Source organism: Pyrgilauda ruficollis, unplaced genomic scaffold (genome assembly GCF_017590135.1).
Source record: "Pyrgilauda ruficollis isolate IOZ18807 unplaced genomic scaffold, ASM1759013v1 scaffold117, whole genome shotgun sequence".
In the NCBI taxonomy this organism is placed as follows: domain Eukaryota; kingdom Metazoa; phylum Chordata; class Aves; order Passeriformes; family Passeridae; genus Pyrgilauda; species Pyrgilauda ruficollis.
Window position 1 is genome coordinate 1,268,169 of NW_024509988.1, and position 16,267 is coordinate 1,284,435.

The following is a 16,267-nucleotide window of genomic DNA, read 5'->3' on the forward strand; positions in this document are numbered from 1 at the left end:
AGAAGATGGCTCTTAACTCCTGCCGTCGTTTTCCCAAGCTCTGCTCTTTGACTTGGCACTGGGATCAGCATTTCACTGCTGTGCTGCAGGAGCAGCCTGGCTAATACAAATGCATGAATAAATGTGGTGCTACAGGTGGTAAATCTGGGCTCCAGGCTGGAGGAGAAGGTCAGTGTGACCAGGCTCCATTCCTCGCTGCACACCCTGCCCTGCAGCACGAGGGCGGGTCAGCTCTGGTTGTTCTTGCCAAGTCCTCACCCTCACTGAGTCTGAGCACTGGCAGGACCTTGTCCTTGGCAGAGCTTCTCCCCAGGCACCCCATGGGATGTCCCTCCCTCCAGCACACGTTTCAGGGTGCAGCCCTCGGGCTGTGCCCCGCAGAGGTCCTGCTCTCACCCCTGCCTGTGCCCGCAGATCGCGCCGCCGCCGTCGCTCGCGGAGCCGCTCAAGGAGCTCTTCAAGCAGCAGGAGGCCGTGCGGGGCAAGCTGCGGCTGCAGCACAGCATAGAGCGGGTAAGGGGACACTCCAGCTGGGGGGGAGACCCCCAATTCCCCCTGCTGGCGAGGCTCAGGCTGCCACACTCACTGCTCTGCTCTTCCTCAGGAGAAGCTCATCGTCTCCTGCGAGCAGGAGATCCTGAGGGTGCACTGCCGGGCAGCGAGGACCATTGCCAACCAGGCCGTGCCCTTCAGTGCCTGCACCATGCTGCTGGACTCCGAGGTGTACAACATGCCTCTGGAAAATCAGGTCAGTGCCTGGCTCAGCGGTGAGGAAGTGTCTCAGGGGCTCTGCAAGACCCTGAGGGAGATGGGCTTTTCTGGAGGGATGGAGGGAAGCATGGAGGCAGGAGTTACTAACGCTCTCCTTGCTCAGGTCACCCACCACGGCACACAGGTGCAGCATGTCACCTCCCCCTGAGGGCAGGGTTAGATGGGATATTGGGCAGGAATTGTTCCCTGTGAGGGTGGGGAGGCCCTGGCACAGGGTGCCCAGAGCAGCTGTGGCTGCTCTATCCATGGAAGTGTCCAAGATCTGGTTGGATGCATTTTGGAGCAGCCTGGAATAGTGGAAGGTGTCCCATGGCAGGGGGTGGAATGAGATGGGCTTTAAGGTCCCTTCCAATCCAAATTATTCTGTGACTTGGAACATCATTTGTCTAGTTGTCTAATCGAATATGGGATGCAGGGAGTTCATGTCTGTTAGGAGCAGAGATGGCTCAGCTTTATCAGTGAGTCTTGGGACCCTCCATCCTTCTTGGTCAGGATCATCTGCACACTGGAAAGGTCTCCTTTGCTACGCTCTGAGGTGTTTCTCCCTGTGGAAGGAAGGGAAGAGAAACATTACACTGCTGCATTGCAGGAGGGATCCTGGGCAGGGACAGCATCCCGGGATTTATTAACGAGCTGCGTATTGATCCAGGAGCTCTGATTTATCCCTCAGCATTTCCCAGCCAAATGTCTGTGCTGCTGCTATCCTGGCGTCAGTTGAAGGAGTCAGAGAGGTGCAGGTGCTGTGATGGGCTGACATGAACAGATTCCCTGTAAAGCAAGGAGAAACAGGGAGTACGTGCCCATGGGTGCATCCCCACCTGAGGCTGAACCCCTGGAAAGGGCTGCAGGAGCAGCTGGCAGCAGAGATGTCTGTCCTCCCTCCCTGCAGGCGCTGCAGTTCTGAGGAGTGTGTGCCCCTGTGAACATGGCCTGTGAAACCTGTAATGCTTAAAGTACCAAACTAATCCCATGTCCCTCCCTGTGGTGTCCTGTCCTTAGGGAGACGAAAACAAATCGGTCAGAGATCGTTTCAACGCGCGACAGTTCATCTCCTGGCTGCAGGACGTGGATGACAAGTACGACCGGATGAAGGTGAGAGCTGTGGGAGCCCCGTGCTCCAGGCAGGGCCATTCCAGGAGGGGAATGCCTTAGTGGTTTCCAGCACAGAGTGGGTGTCCAGAGATTGTCGGGGCGGTGTTGCATGGGAGTGGATGCTCTGCAGTGCTGACAAGCCTTTCAAACCCAAACTTTTGGGTTTGCCTCTGCTCCTTCTGGAGCTGGGCTGAGCAGAGATTCCAAATCCTGTGTGTGGCACCCCTTGCTGCATATAACACTGTGCCCACAGTGGCTGCATGGTCCTGCCTCTGCCTGCCACTCAGCCCTCACGTCCCGTTGTTGTTTCCCAATCCAGACATGCCTGCTCATGCGACAGCAGCACGAAGCAGCTGCCCTGAACGCGGTGCAGAGGATGGAGTGGCAGCTGAAGGTGCAGGAGCTGGACCCCGCGGGGCACAAATCCCTCTGCGTGAACGAGGTGCCCTCGTTCTATGTGCCAATGGTCGACGTGAACGATGACTTTGTGCTCTTGCCGGCATGACAGTTCCAACCCAGGAGACATCTCTGAACACTGGCAAGGACGGGAGCGCTCCGAGGTCGGGCGGTCGAGCTCACATTCACCCTTAACCGCTTGCTGATGAATCCCTTGGTCAGAGGAGGAGGAAGCAGCTATCGGCAGAAAACAAAACGATAAGAGAAATAATTGCACTTTCTTCACGACGTGTCCCTCGCTTCCGGACTGGCGCGGCTCCGCGGGGCAGCGGGCCGGGCGCAGCTCCTCCCGCCGGCGCCCGCGGCGGGGAGGCTCCGGGCAGCGCGGGCAGCGGGCGCCCAGCGGCCCCGGGACTGGCCGAGGCGCGGAGGGACGAGGCCGAGGACACCGTGTGTGTGTTGCAGAAGCTGCTGAGCGGGGCCAGCAACCACGTGAACCATGTACTTGTGAACACCGTGATTTCCAGCTCTCTGTTTTCCACCGGGCGCGGATCTCCTCTCGGAGAAGCTGCAGTAGGAAACCATGGGGGGAGGGGGGGTGGGGGTGTTTGAGTTTCTCGTTCCATCATGGGTATGTCTAAAAAAAAAAAAAAAAAAAAAAAAAAAAAAAAAAAAAAAAAACAAAAAAAAAAAAAAAAAAGCAAACCAATTAGAAACAAAAGGACAGTGTCCAAGGTGGGCAGCGGCGGCTCCGGAGCGGGGACAGCTCCGGGATGTGCCGGTGGCCCCGCAGCAGCCGCTGGGGACGGGCAGAGGAGCCGCCGGGGCGGCGCGGCACGGCCGGGGAGACGGCGACGCAGAGAAAGGACTTTGCCAACTGTGTTTTTAATGGAGTAAAATCCACGTGGTTTATATATTTTTTCCTTTAATCTTGGGCATTTCGTTTCTCTTTCTGAGAACATAACTTGAAAACACTACAGAGCCAATACTCATATAAAGAAAAATTGTATCCCATAAATGCTGTACAGTTTTTATATACATTAACAATGTACTTTTGCTGCCTTCTAGATAATTTATTTTGCAACACATTACTGCACAGTTGTAAATAACTTATGTACTGTAACATCACTTTCAGTTATGTGTAAAGAAATAAATAAATTAATTAAAATTATCTTTGTATTTATAGTTAACCCTGGGCAGCAGTTTCCCTGTCAAGGAAAAGGTTGCTCAGATCAGCTGCCCATGGCAGGGGGTGGAACAGGATGGGCTTTAAGGTCCCTTCCAAACTCTTCCATGGTTTTAAACATCATTCTCTCTTTTCCATGCCTCTGCGTGCAGTGGGATTGGAACCCTCCAGGGGTGGCTCATGAGGAGAGGGGACCCCCCTGTGTTGGTGAATTCACTGTCCCCAGAGTGACTGAGCAGGAGATGCCGTTTTGGGGTTGCAGAGTCTGGACAGGGATGGGTGGATCCAGGCAAGCTCAGTCCTCACTCAGCAGCTCAGGGATGCAGCTGGAGGCAGATCCCAGTGCCTTTCCAGGACCTCTGTGCCTTCCCTCCTGCTGCTGCCCAGCCTTTCCTGGTGGCTGCAGCTGCCAGCCCCAGGCAGGAGTGAGAGGTGGCCCCCGTGGACCCCTCTGCCAGCTCTGGGTTCTCCAACTTCCTCTGCTGGGGAACAGAGGGGACCCCTGGATTCAGCCCCCAGCTCCCTCCTCAGCTTTGCAGCCACTTGAGGAATTTTCTGTGGTGAGGGCAGAGGGATCCTGGAGGATTTCACACAAATGCATCTCAGCAGCTTCAGAAGAGCCAGGGGGTCCCACTGTCCCCTGCCCAGCCCTCGGCCCCTGCCTTGGCACCACCTTGGCACCAGGACTGGGGCTCACACAGCCACGGCAGGACGGGCAGTGCCATCTCCCAGAGGAATTTTTCCCCCATTCTCTTCCTGAGCTGTGGGATGAGTGTGATGGGACACTGGAGCCAATGCTGGGACCAGGGGCTGCTCCTGTGTCAGGGGCTTCAAGAAAGCAGCCACAGGTAACACTTGTTCTTGGGTTAATTTCTATGCCTGGTCTTTATTTTGTTAAACAGCCATAAATTTGTCTCTGTAGTCACAGAGAGGCCTTTCATGGGCATGTAAAGCTGGAAAGTCCCACAGGCTCATCTGACCACGGTGCTGGTGACCTTGGGAGTCTCCAGGGTCAGTTTTCCTCCCAGTGCTGTAACTCCCAGACGTGTGTGGGGGTGTGGATCCCTCAGAGGGAGGCAGAAAAATGCAGATGGGTTGGTTTTTTTTTTAAGTGTGATTTTTTTTCAATGTGAGTTTGCAGGTGTGATTTTTCAGTGTGGTTTTCAATGTGATTTTGCAGATGGAGTTTTTCCATCATTGCAGGTCTGAAGCTGAGCCCCCGGGTGATGCTGCTGCCCCCAGAAATGACATCTGTGAGTAAATTTTAGAAGGAAGAGGGGAATAAAGCCTGCTTGCAGTTTGGCTGCTCTGTTGGCTCTTCCCACGGGCTCACATGGTGCTGGGTGCCAACACGTTCCCTTCCTAGAGGGGGTGTCACGGATTCCACTGGCCCCCTCTGAGGTTCGGGGGGACCTGGGTGCATTTGTGGGTGTTCCCAGATGGGTCCTGGAACCCCTGGCTGCGCCCCAGGACCCCCCAACACCAGCTGGGCCAGGGGGTCCCCCAGTCTGAGAGGGGTCTGGAGCACCGTGGAGAGGGGGGGCTGAGCTGGGGTGGGGGCAGTGAACCGGGGCTGGGGGACAAGCAGGGCTGGGGGAGGGAGAGTGGGGCTTGGAGAACAAAACTGGGGGGCTTGGGAGGGTGGCAAAGCTGCTCCGCGCCGCCGTGCCGCGCCTCCGCGGCGGCTGGAGCCCCTGCCAGCTGTACCGGTACCCCTCCGGAGACCCCCGCCCCAACGGCACCGGGCCCTGCACCCGCGGCTGGCACTACGCGCTGCCCGCCGCCGGCCTCCGCGCCAACCTCGTCACACAGGTGGGCACGGGGTGCTGCGACCGGGGGGTGCCAGGCCTGGGGAGAGGGGGGACCCCCGGGCCTGGGGGAGTCTGCGGCGCTGGAGGAGGATGAGGGGTCCCGTGGGTAAAGGAGGGGTCAAGGGAGGGGCCTGGGAACGCTCTGGGGGGGGATACCCGAGAGGAGTCAGGGGGACAAACCGGGGTGTCCCAGCCACCAGAACCTGCTGGGGGCTCCGGTAAGGATCCCACGGGAAAGCCCTGGATGTGCACGGGCAGCAATGACCCCTGGAGGGGTTTGGGGCTGGCTGGGAGAGCCCTGCGGAAGGGTGCTGAGGGGCTGGAGGGTGTCCAGGGCTCTTGGAACCGCCGGTACTGCCCCCTCACCTCTGTCCCCACATTTCTGTTTGTGGGGCGGGGGCTCTCCAGACGCCCTGCAGCCCCATCCATCCCAGCCCTGTGGGCAGTGCCAGGGGGTCTGCCAAGCCCCCCACGCTGACACGTCCCCGCTGTGTCCCCGCAGTGGGACCTGGTGTGTGCCTCGCGCTGGAAGGTGCCCCTGGAGCAGACCACGCACCTGCTGGGCTGGACGCTGGGTAGTGTCACCGCCGGCCTGGCTTGTGACAGGTAGTGGGGGTCCCCGGGCAGCCCCCGGGGCAGGGGGCACCGTGTCCAACCCCTCACAGCTCGTCCCTGGCAGGTTTGGCCGCCGTCCCACCTTCCTGCTGTCCCTGGCGCTGGCCGTGCCCGCGGGCCTGGCCGTGGCACTGGCCGTGGATTTCCTCATGGTCCTGGTGGCACGGCTGCTCTTTGGGGCCGCGCTGGCAGGAGCCTTCCTCGCCCTCTACGTGGCACGTGAGTGTGAGGGGGGCGTCCGGGGGGGTTTGGGGGCTGAGGATGCTCCAGGACGCCCTGGGGTGTGGGATGCTGCAGGCTGTCCCGGGGTGGTCTGGAATACCGGGTGCTCCAGGGTGCAGGATGCCCGGTGTCCTTGGCACCCACTGTGGCCCCCTCGCCCCCTGCCAGGGCTGGAGCTGTGTGACCCCCCGCACCGCCTGGGGGTGACGATGGTGGCCGGATTCTTCTGGATCGCCGGGGAGCTGCTGCTGCCGGGGCTGGCCCTGCTGTGCCGGGACTGGCGGGTGCTGCAGGGCGCTGTCACCATGATCCTGGCCCTGCTGGCTGCCAGCTGGTGGTAAGGACCCCCGGGCAGGGGGCTGCGTGGGGCTGGGCTGTGCCCCGGGGCTGGTGCCACCCTGTTCCCAGCCCAGGACACCTGCCCGGGGCCGCGGTGGGGATCAAAGGCCACCCGGGGCTCTCCAGAGGAGTAGGAACCCCCCCACCCTGGGTAAATGTTTGCTCAGGTTTGCAGCTGAGGGTTTCTGGGCAGCGTTGCTTTGAAGCCAGGTGGGAAGGTCAGTGCTGGAGGGTGGCCAGCCCCTGGGGAGCCCTGTGAGCTGACACTCGTGCCCCAGGTGCCCGGCACTGCTGCTGGAGTCGCCGCGCTGGCTGCTGGCCACACGGCAACCGGAGAGGGCCAGGAAGACCCTGCAGGCGCTGGCCGAAGACAACTGCCCCCAGGACAGCCTCCTCGCGGGTGCGTGGGGGGCTCCGAGCGCCATCGGCCGCATCCCCAAAGCCCTGCTCTGGGGCTGGTGTAACAGAGCCGGCTCTATCCCGCTTTCCCCTGTCCCGGCAGAGCTGGAGGCCCTGTCCGAGGGGCCCCCGCGGCCCCGGTACCACTCGGTGTGCGAGATCTGCAGCACCAGGGTCATCTGGAAGAACGGCGTCATCCTCGGCTTCGCGGCGTGAGCGGCGGGGCTGCGGGCGGGTGGCCCTGGGGCGGGGGTCCCTCTCGCGGCCCCCTGACCCCGCTGTCCCTTAGGTTCATCGGCTCCGGCATCCGCCACTGCTTCACCCGCAACCTGGTCCCGCACCTGCCCCACTTCTTCTCCTCCCACCTGGCGCTGCTGGGCACCGAGGCGGCCGCCTGCCTCTTCGTGTGCCTGACCGCCGAGCGCTTCGGGCGCCGCGCCATCCTCCTGCTCTGCACCGTCCTCACCGGCATCTCCTCCCTCCTGCTGCTGGCCCTCACCCAGTGTAAGCCCCCGCGGGACCCCCGGCACGCAGCCCCGGCCGGGGGGAGGAAAGGTGGGTGCGGGATTTGCCCCCTGACGTGCTTCCCCCCCCCGGCAGACCTGCTGGAGCTCATCGTGCTGACCCTGTCCGTGGTGGGCACGGCCGCCTCCCACGCCGTCACCATGCTCAGCATCTTCTTCGCCAGCGAGGTTCTGCCCACCGTGGTCAGGTAAAAGGGGGAGCTGCCCCCCTCTTGTGCTGCCCCGGAGCGGGGGGCAGCGGGCAGGACCCCCTGAGCCTGTTCGTCCCGCAGGGGCGCCGGGCTGGGCCTGGTCGTGGGCGCCAATTTCGTGGGCAAGGCTGCGGCGCCCATCACCGCCATCCCCAACAGCCGCGGCTTCTTCCTGCACCACGTCGTGTTCGCCTCCTTCGCCATCCTGGCCGTGCTCAGCATCATGTTACTGCCCGAGAGCCAGGGCCGGGGCCTGCCCCAGTCCCTGCAGGACGGCGAGAGCCAGCGCCGCCCGCCCCTGTTCCGCCGCCCCCCCCGCGAGGACCACCTGCCCCTGCTGGCCCCCCACGCCATCCCCCACGACTATTCCTGCCTGGCCGCCTCCACCAAGAGGATGCTGCGCTCCCCGGAGCCCCCCCGCGAGATGTAGCCGTGCTCCCCGCGCTCCCCGGGGCTCTCCCTGCTGCGGGGGGCTGAGCAGGGACCCCCTCCCCCCAGGGATGTTAGGGGAGCAGCAGGACGCGTGGGCTGGGGGGCAGCGCCCACCCCGCGGTGGGGCCGGGTCCCGCCCCAGGAGCAGCGGTGCTGGGGGCCCTGGGGCTGGGGGGAAGCCCCCCGGGGGTCTGCCGGCTCCCAATAAAAGTGCCTTGTTTCTACGGGTCGCTGGTGAGGGGGTCACACACCCCCGCCACCAAGCCCCGCTCTTTATTATGGGGGTGCCCAGGGGTCTCCTCGCCCCTCCCCAGCTGTGTGGGGCTCACCCGGGTGGCCCCCCAGGTTTGCTGAGCTGGGCTCTGCGGGGTGTGGGTGTGCACCCCCGCACGGAGGCTCTCGTTGCACACGCGTGTGCAAACCGCTCCAGCCGGGCATCCCGTGCGGGTCCACTCGTGAAGCCGCCTCCTGTGGGCATGTCCTCTGTGTGTGTGTGTGAGCTGCCCGCTGCCCCGCCCTGCCCCAGCCCCTCCCTGGGCAGTGGGCTGTCCCCCGCTGCCCCCATCCCCGCTAGTGCCCGTAGAGGTCGGCCAGGCGGCGGAAGCGGGGCCCCCACTCGCTCAGGTAGTCGTAGTCCTGGTCCTCGTCCGTCAGGCTGGACACGATGGAGCTGAGGGGGCTGGCGACCGAGCCCGAGCCCTCGTAGTCGTAGATGAGGGCCGTGTCATAGGGGGGCACGCTGGGGTCGCTGTCAGCCGCCTCCAGCCCCTGCAGGGACAGGGGGGCACCGTCACCCCCGGCAGTGGGGGACTGGTGGGGGATTGCCGGGCCCCGACCCACCTCATTGATGAAGTCCTCGATGTCGGAGGGGCTGCTGGGCAACTTGCGGGGGGCCATGGGGGTCCCGGAGCTGAGCGGGGCGTCCCTGCGCAGGGGGGGCTTGGCCCGGGGGGAGAAGAGCTCGGGGTGCCGGAGCTGGTTGATGTCGTAGGCGTCCTGCGGGGCCGGGAGGGGTTTAGGGGCGCAGGCCTGAGCTGCGGACCCCCGGGACCCCCCTGCCACGGGTCCTGCTCACCTGGTCCTCCTCGCCCCCGCCCTGCTCGTCGTAGTTGAGGATGTTGTCGCGCATGTCGTCCCGGGAGCGCTGCAGGAGCCCCTTGCGCAGAGCCCGGCGGCGCCCGCGCACCCGCGCAGCGCCCAGAGCCGCCAGCACTGCGGGGACACGGCCACGCGGGACACGGGACACGCGTGTGGGCATGGGGAGGCACGGGGCGATGGCTGGGGTGGGACGCGGTGGGGCTGGGAGGAGGGATTGGGGTGGAGGCAGGGTTTGGGGTGGGATTGGGGCGGGATGGGCAGCGAGGGAAATGAGAGGGTCTGGATTGCGGTCAGAAGGGGTTGCTGGGTAGGGGGAGGTGCTGGGGGTTTGGGTAGGGTTGGGTGGGAGGCCAGGCCCAGGATGGGGTGCTGGGTGGGGGTCAAGGTGACAGAATGGGCTGCTGGGGTTCGGGAGGGGCGGCCAGACCAGCACGGGGCCGGGGTGCCGTGGGCAGGGGTGCAGGGCTGGGGAAGGACGGAGCGGGCCGCACTCACCGAGGAGGAGGATGGTGCTGCCCAGGATGATCATGAGCGCCCCGAGGGTGATGCCGGCCCCGGCGGTGGCCGCGGCCAGTGCCCCGTCCAGGCAGGTGCCGTCGCGGCCGCAGTGGCACACCGAGACGTTCAGCAGCTGCTGCTGCTCCCGCGGGGGCGTCCCCGAGTCCCGGAGCAGCAGCGGCAGCGAGTAGGGCCCCTCGGGCAGCTCCGCCAGCACGGCCAGCACGGCGTGGGTCACTGCGGGGTGGGCAGGGGTCAGCGGGACCCTCCGTGCAGCATCGCCCCCAGGGCCCCGGCCGACCCTCACCATTGAAGCGGGCGATGCTCCAGTTGCGGGCGAGCTGCGGATGCTGGGGGCTGAGCTGGAAGTGGAAGGGGGCTCCGTGGGGGGGCCGGTCATCGTCGGTGGCCCCCAGGAGCAGGGTCCCCCCGCGGCCCGGCCGCCCGCAGAGCACCCCGGCCGGCGGCTGCAGCTGCGGAGCGTGGTCGTTCACCTCCAGGATCTCGATGGAGAGGGTGCCGGTGGCCGAGAGCGGGGGCTCGGCTGGGGACAGAGCAGAGGGGTCAGCGGGGGCAGCGGGGGCGAGGGGCCGGGGGGGCGGCTGCTCACCATCGTCGCGGGCGAGTACCAGGGCGATGTACCAGCCGCCCTGCAGGAAGGCAGAGGGGTGCAGCAGCTCCCGCTTGGTGCGGACGGTGCCGGCGTGGGGGTCCAGCTGCAGCCAGTCCGCGGGGTCGTAGAGCAGCGCGTAGCTGTGGGCGAGGGGCTGCGTGAGACATCGCCCCCACCCCCCCGCGGGGGCCGGGGCCGTGGGAGGGGAGCGGGACTCACGAGAGGGTCTGGATCTGGTGGGTGTCGGGGTCGCTGGCGGTGTAGGTGGTGATGGGGGTGCCCGGGGGTGTCCCCTCCAGGACGCTGATCCGCCGCGGGTTCTCGCGGAACGCGGGCGCCTCGTTGACGTCCCGCACCCGCACCCGCACCGTGGCCAGCGCCCGGGGGCTGCCGGGGGCCGAGGGCTCCAGCGGCCGCTCGTTCTGCACCGACACCGTCAGCTCGAAGCGGTCCCGCACCTCGTGGTCCAGCGGCTGCGGGAGGGGCCAGGGGTCAGCCGAGCCCTGAGACCCCCGGGGACCCCTGGCTGCCCCCTACCCACCTTGACCACGGAGAGCACGCCGTCGTTGGTGTGGGGGTCGGTCCGGATGGCGAAGGCGCCCTCGGGGTCGCCCTCCAGGATGGTGAATTTGGCCAACCAGCTGGGCGAGCCCGCCAGGTCCTTGTCGTGCACAAAAACCTTGCCCACGTCCACACCGGCCGCCTGCTCCTCCACCTCCATGGAGAACTGGGGGAGAGCGGCGTGGGGCTGGACTCTGCCCCTCTGGGATGCTGCAGACCCCCGGGGGGCAGCTCCCGCCCCGCTGACCCCGGCACGGCCCCGCAGGCCGGCTGTTACCTCCTCCTTGGTGAACTCGGGAGGGTTGTCGTTGATGTCCTCCAGGTAGATGACGGCCATGGCCGTGGTGGTCAGCCCGTCCCCGGACATGTCGGCCGCCTGCACCGTCAGGTTGTACACCCCCATGGTCTGTGGGGAATAGGGGGGACAGAGCTGAGCCCCCCAGCCCCCAGGGAGCACAGAGATCCAACAGCTGCTGCCCACCCGCCCTGGCTCTGCCCGTGGACGGAGCTGTGGTTTCACCACGTGGGGTGTCCGTGCCTGCCCCGAGTGCCGGTGTCCCCCCGGTCCCGCCCAGGTGACCCCACGCCGCTACCTCACGGTCGAGGCCGGGCCGTGCCGTGCAGATCTCCCCGGTGGTGGCGTTGATGCTGAACATCCCCGCGGCGCCCTGCTCCACGATGGAATAGCGCAGCGCCGCGTTGTCCGTGTCGGGGTCGTCGGCGTCGGTGGCATCCACCGTCATCACGCAGGTCCCTGCGGCCCAGGGGCGCCCGGTGGGTGCTGGCACAGGCCCGGCTCGGCCCCCCCGCCCAGCCCAGCCCCCCCGGCCGGACCCACCTGGCTCAGCCCCCTCCACCACGCGCCCGGTGAACACGTCCTGCCGGAAGAGCGGCCGGTTGTCGTTCTGGTCCACCACGATGATCTCCAGGTCGGTGGGCTCCTCCAGGGTGACCCCACCCAGGTCCAGTGCGAAGGCTCTGAGCTGTGGGTGCAGAGTGGGGGGGTCGGGGTCTGGCTGGGGGCCCAGGGAGGGGCTGTGGGCACCCAGGATCCTCCTTACCCGGTAGCGGTCGTGCTCCTCCCGGTCCAGCATGGCGTTGAGGAAAACCTTCCCGCTGAACTTGTCGATGGAGAAGATGCCCAGGGGCTCCTCATCCACCCCCGGCCCTTTGATGCTGTAGATCACCCCTCCGGGCTGCTGCTTGTCTGACTTGATCTGCCCCAGGAGAATCAGGGCTGGGGGTCCCAGGCTGGGGGTCTGCGCCCCTCTGGGGGTGCCCCTGTGCAATGCCCCTGCCCAGGGTGGGGGAGAGCTGGGACAGAGGCTGGGGGGCTCTCACCTACCTGCACCAGGAGGTGGGGGATGCGCTTGTGGTTCTCTGAGACACTGATGGGGGGGATCACCCAGGCCCTCTTCACCCGCCGAGGAGCCTCGTGCTGCCGCCAGCCCTGGGGGGCTGCAGCGCCTGCCTGGGCTGGGCTGGCACCCTGGGGGGACACGGTGCTGCCAGGAACCCCCAGGCTCCGGGCTGGGGTGGAATGCCAGGGCAGTGGGCAGGGAGCTGCACCTGGGCTGGCTGTGCACAGTGGGGCACATGGTGCTGGAGTGCTCCCCCCAGTGCGGGTGGGGTTGGGTCTGGGGTAACACGGAGACCACCCAGCTTCCCCAGGAGCTTTGTGTCAGTGTCCCCTGCCACTCCAGTGTGATGGTCATGGGGGTCCTGCTGGGCTCACCAGGAAGGGCTGCCCCACAAATGACCCCAGTGGTGCCCTGCGCATGGGCTGTGCCCCACAGGACCCCTGGGGAAGGGGGGGTACCTCGGGCAGGCAGCACTTACCATGGCTTCCCCCCATGTCACTGTCACCACACAGACGTGGCAGAGAGGGCTGGGGGGTCAGGGATCAGTTTGAGCTGTCAGTGTGACCCTGAGGGACAGGCCTGGGGTGCTGGGAGGGGGAGGCAGAGGAAGCTGGGGACCTGGGATGGAGCTGGGGCTGTGAGGGGGAGATTCGGGATGGAAACAAGGGGAACAGGAGTTCTGGTGGGCTGCAGTGGGGTCAGGGAGCTGTGGGGACAAGGATGGGTTACGGGGCTGTGCGGGACCGAGGTCAGGGATTTGAGGTGGTTGTGGGGAGGCAGAGCCATGGGACAGTGGGAGCTGGGGGTGGGGAGGGGGCAGAGAGGTGTGCATGCAGCCACCCACCCCCCAGCTCCGTGCCAGCCTCGTCCTGGGCCCGGAGACAGGCGCTGTCCCCTCCCCGAGGAGGGAGCACATCTGGGCAGCGCCAGCCTTGCACCCACATCTGTGCCCAGCTGTGCCTGCACCGCTGGCTGCCAGGGCGGTCCCTGGAGCCCCAGGGGCCGTGTGTGCCCTGACGGGGGGCGGGGGAACGGGGCAGTGGGGCTGGCTGTGCCGGGGGTCCCTGGGGAGGGGGCTGTGGGGAGGGGGGCTGTGTCCCAGCCCCACGGCGGGGGCAGGACAAGGGGCTGGTTCTGAGGCTCGGGGGCTGCGCTGTGACCTCCAGGTCTTTCTCTTCTCCCTCCTCCAGCAGGAGAAACCCCCCGCCCGTCCCTGAGGGCCGCTGGACTGGGGGGGATCGGGAAGTGAGGGAGGGACGCCCCGTTCCTGTGGGGCTGCCCTGCAGATCCCCTTTCCTTCCCCTGCCCTGGAGCAGCCGAGCACAGGGTCCAGGCCAGGATCCCAAGGACCCCGTGTGGCTCAGGCCCGAGACCAGGCTGAGGGGCGCTGGGGGGGCGTGAGCGGGCAGGGGGGTGCAGGAAGCTCTGGAACCACAACTGGGGTGGAAAAAGAGGAGCAGGGTGTCTTTAAGTGCCTAACCCTCCCCCAGATCCCATCTCAGCCCATCCCGGTCACAGCATGGGCAATGTGCCGGAGCCGCAGGCCCCCCCCTGCCACGGCCATCTGTGGGGTGGGAAATGCCTCAAGAGGGGCTCCGAGCCCCCAGCACCCCCAGCCCCATCCCCGCTGCCCCCAGGGATGAGTTTCCATGCGGTCTGGGGTCCGGCCGACCCCTGGCTCCGCGTGCAGGCTCCCCATCCCAGCCAGCCCTCCTGGGGCACGGAGCCGGGGGTCCCCATCCCTCCCAGTGCCACCCCCCCGGTGTCCCCGCACCCCTTACCCTAGCGCAGAGCGGGGCGAGCAGGCAGGCGAGGAGGAGCGGGGGGCCCATGGCGGAGCGGGGCACAGCCCGGCCGCCGGCCCCGAGCTAAAATAGCGGCGGGACTGGCTGAGTGACAGCACATGTGCTGCGGGCACCGGACCCCCCCGCGGGCAGCTGGCCCCGCCGCCCCCGGCCCGCAGCCCGCACCCCTGCCCTGCCCGGCCCGGCGGGGGCCCGGCGAGGGAGGTGCGGGGGCCTGGAGGGATGCGGGGGGCGCGGGGGGGTCCCCGCTGGCCGGGCCGGGGTGCGCATCCCGGGCAGGGCGGGCGGAACGCGGCAGCTGCCGCCGGGCGCGCTCCGGGGATGCCGCGACGGGGCGGGCGGGAGGGGGGAGAGCCGGGCCCGCCGCCCCCCGGCTGCTCCGGCGCCGGGACAGGGACCGGCACCGGCACAGGGACTGCGACAGGGACAGGCTCCGACACCGACAGTGGGACAGGGGCCTGGACCTGGACCGGGACCGGGACCAGGACCAGGACAGGGAGAGGGACCGGGACCGGCCCTTCTCGCCCCCTCGGCCGCGCCTCCCGTCGGGGCGAGCCCGCCCGTCTATCCCCGGCCGTTCCCGGTGCCGGTGCCATCTGTGCTGGCGTCGGGGCCCGTCCCAGTGCGGAGTCGGGAGAGGGACCGGCAGCGTCCCGTGTCTCCCGGGCGCCGCGGGTTCCCACCGGGAGCGGGCGGGGGCCGCTCCGGGAGTCCCGACAAGGCTCTCGGCCCCTCCTGCCGGTCCCGCACTGCCCCCCGACCCCCGGTCCCGGTGCTTTCTCCGGCCCCCGCTGCCAATCCCAGTGCTGCCCTCGACCCCCGCTGCCGGTCCCAGGGCTGCCCTCGACCCCCACTGCCGGTGCTTCCCCCGGTCCCCGGTGCCGGTCCCGGTGCTTCCTCCGGCCCCACTGCCGCTCCCGGTGTCTCCCCCGACCCCCGGTGCCTGTCCCGGCGCCGCCGCCGTGCCGTGGCACCAGGTGGCAGCATCGTCCCGGCCACCGGCCCCAGCCCCGGCCGTCCTCGCCGCCCGCGGTGCCGCACCGGGAGCGTTCCCCGCCCGTCCGCTCGGGGTCCCGGGGGTCCCGGTGCAGCAGGGATGGAGACCCACGACCTCCCGGGCAGGGCAAAGGGGTCGAGGAGTTCTTGCCCTCCGGCAAACCGAGTCCCGGGCTTGGCGAGGAAGTGAGAATATGTCGGTGACACTGGTGGCACCACCTCGACCCTGCTCGGTAGCCGCGGGACCCCCGCCCAGCTTTGTCCCTTCCTTGGGAATAAACGCCCTGGGTGCCCTCGGTGCGGGTCACGGCCACGGGGATGGGGAACAAGGCTTGGGAAAAGGGACACAGGAGGAGGGCTGCAGGGTGCGTCCCGTCCGCACCCAGGAGCCGAGCGGTGGTGGCGGGGCTGTCGCTGTCCCCAAGGACGTGTCGTGAGCCGCGGGCTCGGGTGACCCGCGGCGCGGGCAGCGGCGCTCACTTGCCCGTCTGTCTGTCCGGTCCCATTTGTCCTCCCCGCCGCCCTGTCACCCCGCATCAGTGTCACGGCGAGGAGCCGGCCCGGCGGCGCTGGCCGGGGGTCCTGGGGCTGCCCCTGCCGTGCCGTGCCGTGCCGTGCCGTGGCAGCGGGGCGGCCGAGCAGATGCTCGCTGCCACCGGCACCACGAGCGGGGCTGGCAGACGTGACAGGTTCTGACAAGGCGCCAGCCCCGCTCGTGGGGACGGGGCTGCCGGTGGCACGGCTGCAGCACGGCAGGGACCCCCGGCCCCTGCTGTCCCTGCACTGACACCCCCTGCCCTGCAGACCGGGGCTCCCGGGATTTGGGGTCCCGCAAGTTCAGGACCAGCCCAGGAGTAGGACTCCCCGCGCTGCTCTGGGTGCTGGGTCCCCCGATTTTGGAGGGTTCCCCTCCCACTGACACCCCGTGCCCTGCCCAGCAGTGCCAGTGTCGCGGGTGCTGGGAGCAGTCGTACCCCGCTGTGTGTGTTGGGACAATCACGTCTCCAGTGGGGTGCAGCTGGACCTGCCACGACCCCAGTGTGGCACCAGCCGTGTCCCTCACGTGTGGTGCCCTGGGACCAGCTGTGACCCCAGTGCAGCGCCCGGGGGGGTCAGGGCAGTGCCCAGCAGGGCAGAGCGAGCAGCTGGGAGTGCAGAGGTGCCACACGCCGGCGCAGCCCCATAAAGCCACCGGAGCTTGGATTTTATATGGCAATAAAAGATAATGTCGGCTATAAAGTGCTAGAGCAGGTCCTGGCGTGCCGAGCTGGGGGGGCACAGAGGGGTGGGCAGCCCCCAGCTCCCCGGGGATGCCCCAGCAGGGCAATCCCTCCTCGGGGTGAGGGGGTCCCCAGCT

At 67.0% G+C, this 16,267-nt stretch overlaps 3 protein-coding genes across 9 annotated transcripts in view; 2 read left to right on the top strand and 1 right to left on the bottom strand.

Moving 5' to 3' along the window:
- The window catches only part of ANKRD11 (ankyrin repeat domain 11), a 126,952-nt gene extending 123,522 nt beyond the window's left edge, over positions 1-3,430 (top strand). The window contains exons 9-12 of the mRNA XM_041483949.1: positions 415-513; positions 605-748; positions 1,771-1,863; positions 2,183-3,430. Of these exons, the coding sequence (XP_041339883.1) occupies positions 415-513; positions 605-748; positions 1,771-1,863; positions 2,183-2,368 (522 nt within the window). The 3' untranslated portion in view covers positions 2,369-3,430. The remainder of the gene's footprint in view (positions 1-414; positions 514-604; positions 749-1,770; positions 1,864-2,182) is intronic.
- A 1,747-nt stretch (positions 3,431-5,177) lies between these two features.
- On the top strand, positions 5,178-8,070 carry SLC22A31 (solute carrier family 22 member 31). 7 transcript variants are annotated; one of them, XM_041484540.1, is made up of 7 exons: positions 5,289-6,090; positions 6,262-6,430; positions 6,711-6,832; positions 6,935-7,043; positions 7,121-7,335; positions 7,432-7,543; positions 7,628-8,070. In XM_041484540.1, exons 1-7 carry the CDS (start codon positions 5,517-5,519, stop codon positions 7,974-7,976), a joined length of 1,650 nt encoding a protein of 549 aa, XP_041340474.1. In that variant the 5' UTR covers positions 5,289-5,516; the 3' UTR covers positions 7,977-8,070. The 7 variants fall into 7 exon arrangements, with proteins under 7 accessions (XP_041340481.1, XP_041340474.1, XP_041340469.1 ...); XM_041484547.1 differs by adding an exon at positions 5,178-5,257 and having other exon boundaries at positions 5,759-5,862; positions 5,936-6,430; positions 6,711-7,043; positions 7,121-7,543; XM_041484535.1 differs by having other exon boundaries at positions 5,289-6,430.
- Positions 8,071-8,192: 122 nt separating this feature from the next.
- CDH15 (cadherin 15) lies at positions 8,193-14,045 on the bottom strand. Its single transcript, XM_041484492.1, has 14 exons — positions 13,891-14,045; positions 12,094-12,237; positions 11,810-11,965; positions 11,587-11,731; positions 11,342-11,502; positions 11,026-11,154; positions 10,729-10,914; positions 10,407-10,660; positions 10,185-10,327; positions 9,882-10,118; positions 9,572-9,811; positions 9,054-9,190; positions 8,819-8,974; positions 8,193-8,746 (listed from the first exon to the last, which is right to left on the bottom strand). Exons 1-14 carry the CDS (start codon positions 13,939-13,941, stop codon positions 8,549-8,551), a joined length of 2,337 nt encoding a protein of 778 aa, XP_041340426.1. The 5' UTR covers positions 13,942-14,045; the 3' UTR covers positions 8,193-8,548.
- Between the last annotated feature and the right edge of the window lie 2,222 nt (positions 14,046-16,267).

Bases quoted from the DNA above. Each gene is read 5' to 3' on its own strand.
- SLC22A31 (XM_041484504.1), top strand. From the start codon at position 5,517: ATGACCCCTGGAGGGGTTTGGGGCTGGCTGGGAGAGCCCTGCGGAAGG. The intron at 6,431-6,710 runs GTAAGGACCCCC...CTCGTGCCCCAG, and splicing joins CTGCTGGCTGCCAGCTGGTG to GTGCCCGGCACTGCTGCTGG. The intron at 7,044-7,120 runs GTGAGCGGCGGG...GCTGTCCCTTAG, and splicing joins GTCATCCTCGGCTTCGCGGC to GTTCATCGGCTCCGGCATCC.
- CDH15 (XM_041484492.1), bottom strand. From the start codon at position 13,941: ATGGGCCCCCCGCTCCTCCTCGCCTGCCTGCTCGCCCCGCTCTGCGCT. The intron at 11,503-11,586 runs GTGGGTCCGGCC...CCTGGGCCGCAG, and splicing joins GGTGGAGGGGGCTGAGCCAG to GGACCTGCGTGATGACGGTG. The intron at 10,119-10,184 runs GTGAGCAGCCGC...CTCTGTCCCCAG, and splicing joins GGTACTCGCCCGCGACGATG to CCGAGCCCCCGCTCTCGGCC.